Source organism: Diabrotica virgifera, chromosome 1 (assembly GCF_917563875.1).
Source record: "Diabrotica virgifera virgifera chromosome 1, PGI_DIABVI_V3a".
NCBI classification, from domain to species: Eukaryota; Metazoa; Arthropoda; class Insecta; order Coleoptera; family Chrysomelidae; genus Diabrotica; species Diabrotica virgifera.
The window spans coordinates 262286437-262300698 of NC_065443.1; the positions used below are offsets into that span (position 1 = coordinate 262286437).

Genomic DNA, 14262 nt, shown 5'->3' on the forward strand with positions numbered 1-14262 from the left:
TTGGACATAATGTACTAAAATATGTACATACAATAGTAAGTATTACCTGCTGATTGTGATCCTTTGATACCAATTGTATTAACATTTCCCTGGTATTCTCCATTATTAGCTCCATTCTGTTCGTTCTTAAGTACAGTGGTATTAATAGAGTACATCTTAAGACTAGATATGGGACTGTAAAACACTTCTCTGTCGTCATCCACAACAAGTTTTCCCTCGCTAGTAGTAAGAACTCGTGGACTTAATGAGATACTTGCCAAATTCAGCGGAGAGTTAATAATGACACCATTAACTCTAAAAGTGGTTGCTGTTGGATCTGCCCGCATGCTCTCTGAATGGCGGATTTTCCATGAATGATGGTCTTTTACAGAAAAGATGATTATACCTGCAAACGAAGAACAATAATTAAAACACAATATTTATAAAATAGTTTACTAAATTGAGGCCCCTAGAATACAATGGGCGTAAGTGCCAAGTAAGTGAGAAAACTTTGTTTAAAGTTCTAGTCAAATTTAAGTCGTAGTACCAAGTAGGTACTACTTGGAATGTTTTAAATTACATGTCATTTTTGATCATGTTAATATAGACAAGACGAAAACGGCGGGTTCGTTGGAAAAAATATTCACATGAGATTTTTTTGCATAATCACATTCGTAAGACACCCCAGAATAAGGTTCAAGAAGTCGCCCACGCGAAAAGTGGTCCAAATTTTTTTAACAATTTTTTTAACAATTTTTTTAATCAATTGCAAAAATCAATATTTTCGTCCCGGACAAATTTTTTGAAGTTATACTTCTTTACCGGCGATATGAGGGTGAATTTTTTATGTTAAAACCTATGATCCCGGCGCATGCGCATCATAACTTTGTTCTGATTGGATGTTCAAATGACATGTCAAAAATTATTCAATATGGCGGCTGTGGCACAGCTGTAGTTAGATTATTTATGGTTGTTGCGTTTTAAAATTTGTGTGAAAAGAAACAACAAACAAAAGTTAGTTAATAGTTATACTGCCTTTTTAAATAGTTTTCATATACCTATATTTTTGGACTTTTGGACTATTTTGGACAAGGAAAACTCATTCTAATTTGGTAAGTAATTTTTATTATAATCATATTGTAATTATACATTTGGATTAGGTTGAAATACAGTAGAGCGTCGATTATCCGAACTAATTGGGGTACATAGGTGTGCGGAAAACCGATTTGTTCGGATAATCGAACTACAATACATATTTATAGTCATACATATTTATCCACAAGTGAATAAAAGCCATATTTATATACCTACATATTTATTTATATCTTGATAATGACAACTAGCAACTAAACAAAAAAGTGCAGTCTTTGCAACAACATAATTATTTTTGGATACAATATTGAAGAAAATTGATGATATTTTAAGCGTCAATTACTAACGCTTGTTCGGTATTCGAGTGCGGGACGCGGGAGCCGATAGTTCGAATAAGCGGTCGTTCGGTTGATCGACGTTCGGATAATCGACGCTCTACTGTACATATATTTTCTCAAGAATGGGGATTTTAGAGAGAAATCACAAATTAGGTCCGATTTTTATTTTTAAATTATGATTTTTTGGCGTAGATTTATTTATTTAGTAGGTATGTAATGCTTTGATTTACATACTTAATTTGATTACCAACAAAAGTTCTACCAATCTTCATCTAATATATTGTTTTCTTATTGTTTTGTTATATTTTAATATTTTCTTCCACAAAATTTAAACTACATAATTTAATTATATTCAAAACAACTGTCAAACAGTTAAACGTTCAGTTACCCTATTTTTCCACATGACAAATAATGTGGAATTGGACGAGTGAGTCTAGGCTTCGATTACGAATCAAAGCGTCCCGAAATTCACGGGTGCGATTCCCGATGGAAGTTTTTATTTTTTTATTTTTTTATGCATTTTATGATTGTAAGTATATTTGTTATATAATTTTTTTTTTTCAGAAAATGCGTATTTAAAATTTTTGCCAACAATTATTATCGTTCAGAAATCATTTTTTCTTTGTGGCATTTTTCAATGTGTTTGTGTGCGTTTTATTCTTTTATTTTTTTAAATTTTTGGTATTGTCTTAAAAATCACATAATATCTAGTAGAAGTATAACTTCTTACGTGCGTACAAAGTACACACACATTCTTTTTTTACATTTTTCGGACCATTCCGGACAAGAAAGGTCTCTTGTAATTGTTTTCTTAAGTCTTAAAAATGGCCATTTTTAAGACTTAATAACTCGGTTAAAAATTATTAACAATAATTACCGCTCGTTAACAATGAGCGGTAAGATCGTATTGACGCTGCTGTAAATGTGAGTGCGAGTGAGATGCGACATTGGACTGCCTGAATGGCATCTCTTTCGCACTCATCATGTACGGCCGCCTAAGTGCATGGCGCTCATTATTATTACTTAGAAATAACAGCTTAGTAATCAAATAATGACAAAAATTTCTTCAGGATCTTGTGGGGGCTTTACTTTGATTTAGTCACTTCCTGACTTTCATAGTAGGTAATAACTTTTAGCCGAGTTATTAAGCCTTCAAAATCGCCAAATCTATTTTCAGCTCTTGAATCGTTTCTGGCACTGGTTGCTTCTTTTTAATCTTTTTCTGCTCTAAAATGTCACATACATGATCTAATGGATTCATGTCAGGACTACAAGCAGGCCAATCCAAAAGGGAATTCCGGCAGTATTTAGGCAGCAGTAGTCCATGATGATACACGCAGTATATAGATGCGCATTATCCTGCATAAATAAGAATGGGCCCAACATAGCTCAACAAAAGGCCTGCATAACCCAACAAAAGGGGCGTAGAAACAACATTGTCCTCCAGATAGTGTCGTATATACCTGTTTGCTATAAATAAAGAAATACCCGCCCATACCATAAGACCTCCGCCACTAAACGGCGTTCTGGGTGAAATATAGCAAGGTGCAAAATTTTCTTTGCTGGACTCCTCCATACATGTTCGCGTCCGTTTGGAAATCGTAAACAAAAACGGGACCAGTGCCGGTTTAACCTAACTTCGGGCCCTGGGCGCTGAATATTTAGGGGCCCCCTTAATTGCTATTCGTCGTCAGATTTTTTTACAAGAAAACACATTCATGTATTTATACCCGTAAAATCCATACACAATTTTTAGCAAACAAGAAGAATAGCAAATGTAAAAAATATTCCAAAAAATACATTTAAAAACGTATAAAAAAAAACAGAAAGTTACACAAAACAACACATGACAAACAAAAAAATATATTCTAAAAAATACATATGACAAAAATTAGATCACTTTTTTGCTTGACTAGGCATTAGCAATCTGTAAGATAATACTATCACAATTCAGTTGCTCGAGGTCTTCATTTTCTATAGTACAATAGTGATATGCGTCTAGATTTTCTTAACCCAAATTTGGCGTTAAATATATTTTTATTCTTTTTAAAGCCGAAAAAGACCGCTCGCCTAATGCATTAGAAGTTGGTATCGTGAAATAAACTTGCAGTAAAGGTAAAACATTGGGAAATGTTACCTTTAGGTACAATCTTTACATCCTGGATGATACCAAATTTTATAAATGTTTCTTTAACTTTTGGCATAATGTTATAGAAAGGGTAATTTCATTATGCAAGTTCTCTTTGGTTTCATCAACATATATTTTATATTTCACATAAGTATAAAGTATTAATTGAGGTCGTGACTGCTTATTTATCTAGCGTAGAAAATCATCTAACAGCTGATGTAACATCTTTGTAGCATATATCCAGGTCTTCGCAAAAAATATTTTTGGCCTCTACTTCAATTTCGCTTGACATATTTCTTTCGTCTCCAACAAATCTCAAAATAGATGTCATTATTTCTACTCCAATTGACACGTTTAAGTCCACAGTTTCTTCACGTTCACGTATTGCTTTTGCATTAACTCGTTCCAAAGTTTTTGTCCAATCAGTGTCAATAGAGCTGTCTCAAAGATTTTATTCTGCAGTGTCTTGCCTTCAATTTTAATTGCTAATTTTTCGTCTCTGTTATTGCTTAACTGGAAAAATAGGTTTGATGGGTCCCTAGTTTTTAACTAAAGCATTTACAGCGTCAAAAGTTTCTACAAGCTTTGATTTCATTACTTCCAAAAATTCATGGCAAATTTGGTGAAACAGATAGCTAACTGAATCTTTTCATTTATTCGCATTCCGTTGTAAATGCTCAGCTAAGAAGTAGTCAAATTTAGCCAAGTATACAAGACAACTGTATTTAATAATTTTTCCTTTATGGCGACTCGTTAAATCCTCATTGCATCAACGGAAAGCTAGTCCTTGAGAAGCAAGTCATTTAGTAGTGACAACAACTCTTCTTAGGACGTTTATCCAATAAGTAGTTAGCTTCGCATTTTACTTGCTCTTTCAAGACAGCGTCTATAACTCCAATCAATGATGATCTTGTTATTAATGTAATCATAGAGTTCAGATGAAATTTACTTCCTTCGTGAAATTTGAGCAAAATATTCAAATGTTTCCAGTGGGTCCATCCAAACTCAGTTAAACTATTTTTTCAATTGAAAATAATTTGCACGGGTAACAATAAACAGCTTTAACACTTGCGCCGTATATTAGTCAATCTCTCTTTTCTTTGCCTCCATTGGGTTTTCCTCTATCTATGAAAGTTGCTTTTATTTAATCTTATATAATAAGCTTTTTCTCCATCTTCAAACATTTTTTTATAACGTTCTAAGAAAACACTTTTTGGTTTAAAAGTTCGCAGTTTTTATAAAGTCATCAGTCTTAAAATCCATTTGGAAATCGCAGGTATTTCGTCGTTTTTTTTCTATTTTGGAAAATACTTAGATTATTTAGCGGACTTTTTTATTAGTAAAAGGAACGGGTCTCTACGGGCCCCTCCGGGCCCGGGCCCCTGTGCGCCCGCCCCAAGCGCCCAGTGCATAAACCGGCACTGAACGGGACTAGTCAAAAAACATTACAACACTCTATTGCTGAACAGTCCAGTCTTTGTGATCACTCATAAATCTCATCATGTTAGCTCGATGAGTTGCTGTTAATTTAAGGAATGCTTCTGGCTTATGTGAACGTAAACCACTTTCATACAGGACTCTTCTTACAGTTCGTGCAGAAATATGAGTTGTTCTAGTTTCTAACAAACGACAATTGAGAATATTTGACGTTAGACAGTGGTTTATCTATTACAATTAAGTCTTTAGAATAGTATTAGCATGCCTTTCCTTGATGAAGGTTGTACTTTCAATTTTTTCAGCGGTGCGGTGGTGAATCTCAATGTATCCACTTTTTACTTTGTACTTTCATTTCTACATCATAGTGATGAATCTATAATTCATCCATTGTCATTAATTTTGTAAGAAAAATTTTCTTTATCTTGTTTATACAGACAATTGAAAATGTGTTCTTGAGTTTGTTTTTATTCATCTGTTAACTTTCTTAGTACATACCTACCTATCTTGCAGACAATGCTTGCATGCCCAATTCAGCAAAAAGTATGTATATCATATACCACATGGTATAAGATATCAGAATCTTGAATTATAATCAGTAGGTACTCGTTCGTACATAACAAGTTGTGATGAGACGCGAAGATAAATAATTATTTTGATTTATAAATGGGTTAGGCACATAGACCTGGATCCCGCGTACCAAAAAATGTTGATTAGTAGCAAGCTGAAAATTTGTTAATAGCTTAACGGTGTCTAGTCGGACAAACTTTGATGTACGGGAACACTGGAACAGGGGAAATTTTAATTGTCAAACAGTTTAAAAATTTGGAACGTCACATTACGAAAACGTCCCATATATTTTGTCGGACAAAACATCCAATTGATTTGTTACCCTTTCATTAAACTCTCATGCAAAAATTAGACTGCTATTACTAACCAACACGATTCCTGTCATTTGACATGTTCTTCGTGTTCCACTCATTAAAATACCTAGTTGATGATAAACACCAGTCTGATTTTTGCATGAGAGTTTAACGAAATGGTAACAAATCAATTGGAAGTTCTGTCCGACAAAATACATGGACCGTTTTCGTAGTCTGACGTTCCAAATTTTTAACCTGTTCCACAATTAAAACTACCCCTGTTCCAGTGTTCCCATACATCAAAGTTTGTCCGACTAGACACCGTTAAGCTATTAACAAATTTTCAGCTTGCTATTTATCAACTTTTCAACGATTTTCAACAATCAACGAGCAAACGTATTAACTTTCGTATAGTGACATAGAAATTATATTTTGAACATATGTATTTTGTACAATTATACAGGGTAACAAAATAAACAAATGATCAAAATTTCAATATGATTGATAGAACTTACAGGGTAAATTGGTAAATCAATTAATAATGTGTTTATGCAGTTTGGTTGGCAACACATTATTGTATGCGCATCGGCTCGCTTCTAATTAAATCGTCAATATCTTTCTAGGATATCTCGTTCCAAGCCCTAATTAACTCTTCCCGAAGTGCTCCCAGAGTTTGAAAAGGATGCTCTAAATTAAGAAGTCTCCCATCCATTATGCCCCACACGTGTTCAATTGGGAATAAATCTGGGGATATCGGAGGCCAGAGCAAAAGATAAATTCCAACTTAGTCAAAGGAGTCCATGGTGACAGCTTCTAAAGATAATGAAATGGGGTTCCAGAATTTCTTTTACGTATCGCTCAGATATTATGTTTCTTCTGACGAAGATTAAAGATCATATTTAACCTTAAGATATGGGATATGGCACGATACACCATAACTCCAACAGTGTAGTGCACGTGCCATTAAAAAACTGAACTGTGAATTTAGTCTTTCACCACGTCCTTTTCTGACCTTGGCTCGATCATCATGCATCCCTAAACGAAATCGAGATTTATAATAAATCAAAACAACCCCATTAGTCCTGTCGCCAGGCGGGTACAACGGCCTCCTTAATTCAGATGGACTTACCCAAGTTTTTTTTATCTATTTTGACCCGTAGAACACGAATTTTTTGGGTAACAGTTGATCCGGATGTCGATAAGATTGTTATAAACAAAGAACTTGAGGAATTACATAACGAGCGACTTTTCGCAAAAGAAAACACATTTTTTTGTATTTTTTGGGTGATTCTCAGCAAAAAATGGTCTTGCAAGTTTTTTCGTAGGATGCATAGTTTTCGAGATAAACGCGGTTGAACTTTCAAAAAATCGAAAAATTGCAATTTTTGAACTCGAATAACTTTTGATTAAAAAGCAAAATGGCAATTCTGCTTACTGCATTGGAAAGTTCAAGTCAAATTCTATCGGTTTTGATGATTTGCATTGCTAAAAATTAATTTTTTTATTGTTAATCAAACACATAGTGTTTGCCGTGCCCAATGCATGCGTTTTAATGTACGAATCTACGTAGAAATTGTCTGTATGCGCGCCTTCTTCTTCTTCGTCTTCTACGGCACTACAGCCCAAATTGAGCCTTGGCTTCCTTTATTTTTTGCCTCCACCCTTGCCTGTCTGTGGCTGCTCTTTTCCATACACGGACTCCTAAAAGGGCTGTGCGTCGCTGCTTACTGTGTCTTCCCAGCGCTTTCGTGGCTTCCCAACCGGTCTCTTTCCTTGCATTCTAGCATTCAGTGCTCGTTTTGGTAGCCTATCCTCTCCCATTCTTATCACATGTCCGGCCCACTGCAATGTTTGTATTCTAATGAAGTCTGACAGGGGCGTTTCTTTATAAAGTTGATAAAGCTCGTTGTTGTATCGACTTCTGAAGATTCCGTTTTCCCTCACAGGTCCTAGTATTCTCCTAAGTACTTTCCTTTCGAATGTGTCGAGTTTGTTTTTGGATGTTTCTTTTAGGACCCAGGCTTCACTGCCATAGCATGTTATTGGTCGACTTAGGGTTTTATAGATTCTCATCTTTGTATTTCGGTGGACACTTTTAGACCTAAATATATGGGAGAGGGCAAAATAAGCTCTGTTTGCCTGCGTTATTCTCTTCCGTATTTCTCCATCTTCTGATCTGTCGGCATATATTTCTACTCCCAGGTATGTAAACTTTTCAACCGTTTCAATGTCATCTTCATGTATAATGTGTATGCGCGCCTACTCGTTCGATTTCAAATCAGAAATGCATTTAAAACATCATTCAATTACTATGTGTTTATAGCTTTGTTTAACAATAAATAAATAGCAATAAAAGTAATCAAAACCGATACAATTTGACTTGAACTTTCAAATGCGGTAAGCAGAATTGCTATTTTATTTTTCAATCAAAAGTTATTCGGGTTCAAAAATTGCAATTTTTCGATTTTTTGAAAGTTCAACCGCGTATATGTCGAAAACTATGCATCCTACGAAAAAACTTGTAAAAATATTTTTTGCTTAGAATGACCCAAAAAATACAAAAAAATGTTTTGTTTTTCGAAAAATCGCTGTTTTGGGATTCCTCAAGTTCTTTGTTTATAACAATCTTATCGACATCCGGATCGACTGTTACCCAAAAAATTCGTGTTCTACGGGTCAAAATATATAAAAAAAACTTGGGGAAGTCCATCTGAATTAAGGAGGCCGTTGTACCCCCACTGGCGACAGGACTACATTCTATTATTGTTGGTTCTAAGCCAATAATTTTCTGCACTATTCAACAGATTAGACCTGGTACTGGAGAATCTTGGTACCTAGGTATCCTAGGAACTTCGTACTCTAGCCATTGTAAATGACTTTCACAAAAACCAAGAACCGCACACCGCTAACTTTTCGTCGATACTAAATTTTAAATTTAAAATTTTTAGTGGTTTGCAAATATGAAAAAAAATTAATAAATAACGAAAACCCTAAATAGGATGAAATTCTAATTCTATTGAAGGTTTTTTATAAGTGTTCTTAAAGATTGAACTGCTAATTCTCCATTCCTAGGATATTCTTGATAATTTTTAAATCTTATTAAACATGATTCTTTCTTAACTATTGTATGAGCTGTAGTTTGCGATTCTTTATAAGTAGGTCTTTATAAGTATGTTATTTCCTAGTGTCCAGAAATTTTTATGTTATTCAGCTTTATAGAGCTTCTTTTTGTTTGTTTACTGATACTTGTTTTGATTTCTTTGACCCTATTTCTGGTGTTTCAGATGTTCCGGTATTTACTTCATTTATTGATTTCTGTTATTTGCCCTGTTTTGAATCCACATTTCTTTTTTTTTTGTTATCTATAAGAATACTGTTCCATTTCTTTCGAGAATTCCCACATTAGTCCGGTTTCTTCTTTCTTACTATCTGTCTTATTATATACCATATCATAAATCCATCCTTCTTCTTCATGTGCCTCATCCTTTAAGGACATTGGCAATCATTATATATTCCAGAAAGCCTAGAATGGCGATAGGAAAAATATTCTAATTCGGATTTTTTTCACAATCTTACTCAAAAAGGACTCCTTTTAACAAATTTGCATGTTGCCAGGACCAAAAGGTGGTCAAAAATTTTTTAAAAGTTTTTTTTTGTTTTTTTCCTAAAATTATTTTTTTTGCATGGAACAAAGTTTTTTTTAGGTTTTTTGGATCATTCCAAACAGAAAAGGTCTTTAGTGACTTTTCTCTAAAAATAATAGTTTTTGACATATATGCGATTAAAAATTAAAAAATTGCGAAACCGGCCATTTTTAACCCCCAAAAACTATGTGAAAAACTGAAAATTTGAATGTTGCCAAGGTAGGTGGATATTCTTTAAACATCGATTGATGAAATCCCGAAGAGTTTTTTGCAATATAATATTCAAAACTCCTTTGTTTTTTAATTGATAATCAAGCGTGCGCGACACTATTTTCCACCGACAGTATGGTGCAAATGAAAGGAATAAATTCGTTATTTCGTAAACCGGCGACTTTAAAGAAAAATCCCGAAACAGGTCGATTTGTATTTTTAAGTTACGATATTATGGCATATATGGTATACTAGTGACGTCATCCATCTGGGCGTGATGACGTAATCGATGATTTTTTAAATAAGAATAGGGGTCGTGTGCTAGCTCATTTGAAAGGTTCTTCAATTCTCTATTCAGTATTGTAAACATTTACATAATTATTTATACAGAGTGCATAACCCTCTTAGTTTTGATGCTAGAAATTTTTTAAAACATAAAAATAAAGCTTTATTTAGTAAAAAAAGTTTTAATCGGTTTTTCCCGAAAAGTGCTTCATTTCTTGGTTATTTCACGTTGAAATATTTGATTTGGAATTTGACGAATAAGAACGTATTTTTTATGAGCTACAACTTTGCATTTGCTGGGTCTATAGACTTTACGAGTTCACAATTTTTTCCATTTTTTATATTATGCTACATTTTTTCTAGGAATATTTTTTTCAATCAAATACTTACTTTTTGAATTATTTGTGAAAATCGCCTGAAAACGTGATTTTTTTGTCGAAAAATAAACATTTTCAATCGTAAATAACTCGAAAAGTATTAACTAAGTTAAAATTCTATAGAACTAAAATTTATTAGAATTAGTCAATTTATTCATCTCCGGACTTATTTTAAACCCGTTGTTTTTCACCCCCAAGAAGGGGTGACTGTCACCTCCCGAGTAAAAGCAACCAACGGCACAAGCCGTCCAAATTTTTATGCAATTCGGAGTTTTTCCTGAAAATTACACGGTATCGCCGTATTTCCAGTTCATTTACTGGACTACAAGGCTTTTCTATAATCTGTATTTAATCCTACATAATAATAATAATAATATTCAGACGAAATTACAAAAAAATCGTAGATTAAGTAAATTATTTATTTTTAATTAAAATTATATTTTTCATTCGATTTTGCCGCTTTTTCGAGTGTTTAACATAGTTATAAAATTCACTGCAAGTCTTCCTGAAATTGGTTTTCGTGGGTGAAAATCGGGACATTTAGTGTCCCGATCAGGTACAAATCGGTACGCGTCCCCAGACCCCTGAAAATCGGGACGTCCCGCGCAAATCGGGACACCTGGTAACGCTAGTTGTAGCCCAGCAAATGAACGTGAAATACGGCGATACCGTGTAATTTTCAATGGCACTACCGAAGTGGTCCAGTCACTATTTTTCGAGTTATTTACGAGTGAAAATGTTCAACATTGATCAACAAAAAAAACACACGTTTTCAGGCGGTTTTTCGCAAACAACTTAAAAAGTAAGTATTCGTAAGTAAGTAGCAAAAATGTAGCTTATACAAAATGAAGTCTATCAACCCAGTAAATGTAAATTTGTAACTTATGAAAAATTGTTCTTATTCGTCGAATTCCACATCGAATATTTTAACGTGAAATAACCAAAAAATAAAGCACTTTTCGGGGAAAACTCATTAAAACTTTTACACACACTTTCACACTTTACCTCGTTCAGCCAAAGCTTCAGCACAAAGCTAAAAACATTTTTCTCGTAGCAATGGGGATATTTGATTGAAACTAAAAACATTTTAATTTCAAATATTTAAATTTATATTATTTTTAATTTTTGAGGGGGCTCTCTGGATCCGCCCATGCTAATACTTTAAGTTATCTATTTTGAAAAAAGAGCATTTTCTAAAATAAAAAAAAAATTTTTCTATAAATCCAATTTTTTTTTAAATAAGAACTTCCAACCGATCCAACTTAGGGGGAGATTTTCACGTTTTTTTTTAGCAAAAAAAGGGGCCAACTTTATTTTTGAAGTTTAGCTTTGATGCTAGAAGCTTACTATAAAATGCTACAAAATAATAAAAATAAAGCTGTTTTTTAAACATTAAAAAAAATTCAATGAGTTTTTCCCGAAAAGTTCTTAATTTTTTGGTTATTTCACATTGAAATATTCGAATTGAAATTGAACAAGTAAGAGCAATTTTTCATGAGATACAACTTTTCTTTTACTGTGTAGATAGACTTCATGAACCCTTTTTTTTTGTTTTTTATAAGCTACATTTTTGCTAAAAATATTGTTTTGATAATTTTTCGATAATATTTAATTCGATAAAGTACCTACCTATTTTTTACTTATACGATAAAACCGCCTGAATACGTGGTTTTTTGTTGAAAAATAAACATTTTCACTCGGAACTCACTTGAAAAGTATTGACTTAGATAAAGAAACTCTATAGAATAAAAGTTGCTAATAATTAGTAAATTTATCCATTTCCGGACTTATTTGATACGTATGTTTTTCACTCCCGCAAGTAAAAGCAACCAACGGCACAACTCCAACTTTGAAGTGAAGGATAAGTAGAATCTAAATCCAAATTGCCAATCAAATTCGTCGTGACGCTGATAATTACACTCCAAAACGGTCATTTTAGTCCGTTCATTAACGGTAAAATATTGCAAAACCTCTAAATTTTAAAGAACCGCTTGGATTGACATAAAATTTGGCATACACAGCTAACAAGTCAAAGAAAAAAAGTGATATTGTGCCGATATGTGCTTTTGCCTTGGGAGTGAAAAAATATTCGTCCAAAAAAGTCAGGAAATGGATAAACTGTCTAATTTTAAGTAACTTTTGTTCCATAGAGTTTTTTCACTAAGTCAATACTTTTCGAGTTATTTGGCAGTGAATATGTTCATTTTTTCAACAAAATAACCACGCTTTTAGACGGTTTTTCGCAAATAACTCAAATAGTAAATATTTTGTCAAAAAAACATTCTTAGCAAAAATATAGCCTGTAAAAAATTAAAAAAAAATGGTGTATACATCACGTCTCTACACCTAGTAGAAGCAGAGATATAGCTAATGAAAAATAGGTTCATATTCGTCAAATTCCAAATGGAATACTTTAACGTGAAATAACCAAAAATGAAGCATATTTCGGGGAAAACTCATTAAAACTTGTTTAAAGTGTTTAGAAAAAGCTTCATTTTTGTTTTACAAAAAAATTTCTAGCATCAAAATTAAACAAGTTACGCTCAAAATAAAGTTAGTCCCTTTTGGTTTTGGTAAAAAAATCGAGAAAATCACCCCCTAATTAGTATCTTAAAATAAACTTAATCGTTATGACTTGACAAGTTTCTTGACTCGTGTATATATTGTTTATATGATCTGTAAGTTTCATCGGTTCAAAGTCCTTATTATTGAAAAGGCTGTAGTTAAAAGAGGTTGAACGAGTTACTGATCACGAATGTATAAAAATTTAGAAACACCAAATCTTAATCAATTTTTGTCTAACATAAAAACAAAAAAATACATGATATTCAGAAAAGCAAATATGACTTTTTTTGTTTTTCGAGATTTTTGGTATCTCTAACAATTTTTAAGTTATTTTGAAAAAAAAAGCATATTTTTCAAAATTTAAATTTTTAAAAATTTTACTTTGAAACCAAATTTCTTCAAAAATAAGAACCTTGAATCGATGAAACTTACAGATCATATAAACACAATATAAGTAAAATAATTGGTGGAGCAGTAACATTAATTTCATTTAAGTTGCTAATTAGGGATTGGTCTTCCCGATTTTTTTTTGCAAAAACAAAAGGGATCAACTTTATTTTGTGCGTAACTTGCTTAAATTTAATGCTAGAAACTTTTTGTAAAAACGGAAATAAAGCTTTTTTTAAACACTTTAAGAAAGTTATAATGGGTTTTCCCCAAAAAGTGCTTAATATTTTGGATATTTCACGTCGAAATATTCTATTTGAAATTTGGTGAATATGAATCTATTTTTAATTGGCTATAACTCTGGTTCTACGAGATCCAAAAACCTAACGCGTACACCATTTTTTTTTACTTTTTTATAAGCTATATTTTTGCTAGGAACATTTTTTCGACAAAATACTTACTTTTTGAGTTATTTGCGAAAAAACGTCTAAAAATGTGGTTATTTTGTTGAAAAATGAACATATTCACTCGCAAATAACTCGAAAAGTGTTGACTTGGCGAAAAAGCTCTATAGAACAAAAGTTACTTAAAATTAGTCAGTTTACCCATTTCCGGACTTATTTTGGACATATATTTTTTCACCCCCAACAAGGGGTGAAAGTCACCCCCAGGGCAAAAGCACACATCGGCACAATATCACTTTTTTTCTTTGACATGTAAGCTATACGCATGCCAAATTTCATGTCAATCCAAGCGGTTCTTTAAAATTTAGAGCAAAAACCGTGAAAAAATGGACTATTTACTGGGCTATTCATGTACTGTTTATGACAAATTAAATTTTTCATCTTTATTATTGGGCTCCCTGGTTCTATTGTTGTTTTTCCACTCTACTGCTTTAAACTTTTCAACCAGGACGTGATCGTCTCCCCGGTCCTCTTTTTCCTTCCACTTTCTCTTGTA

General features: G+C 33.0%; 1 protein-coding gene across 1 annotated transcript in view; it reads right to left on the bottom strand.

The window, feature by feature from the left end:
- Window positions 1-14262, bottom strand: part of LOC114329443 (protein yellow-like) — a 114225-nt gene that overhangs the window by 16980 nt on the left and 82983 nt on the right. The window contains exon 2 of the mRNA XM_050642022.1: window positions 47-385. Within this exon, the coding sequence (XP_050497979.1) occupies window positions 47-385 (339 nt within the window). The remainder of the gene's footprint in view (window positions 1-46; window positions 386-14262) is intronic.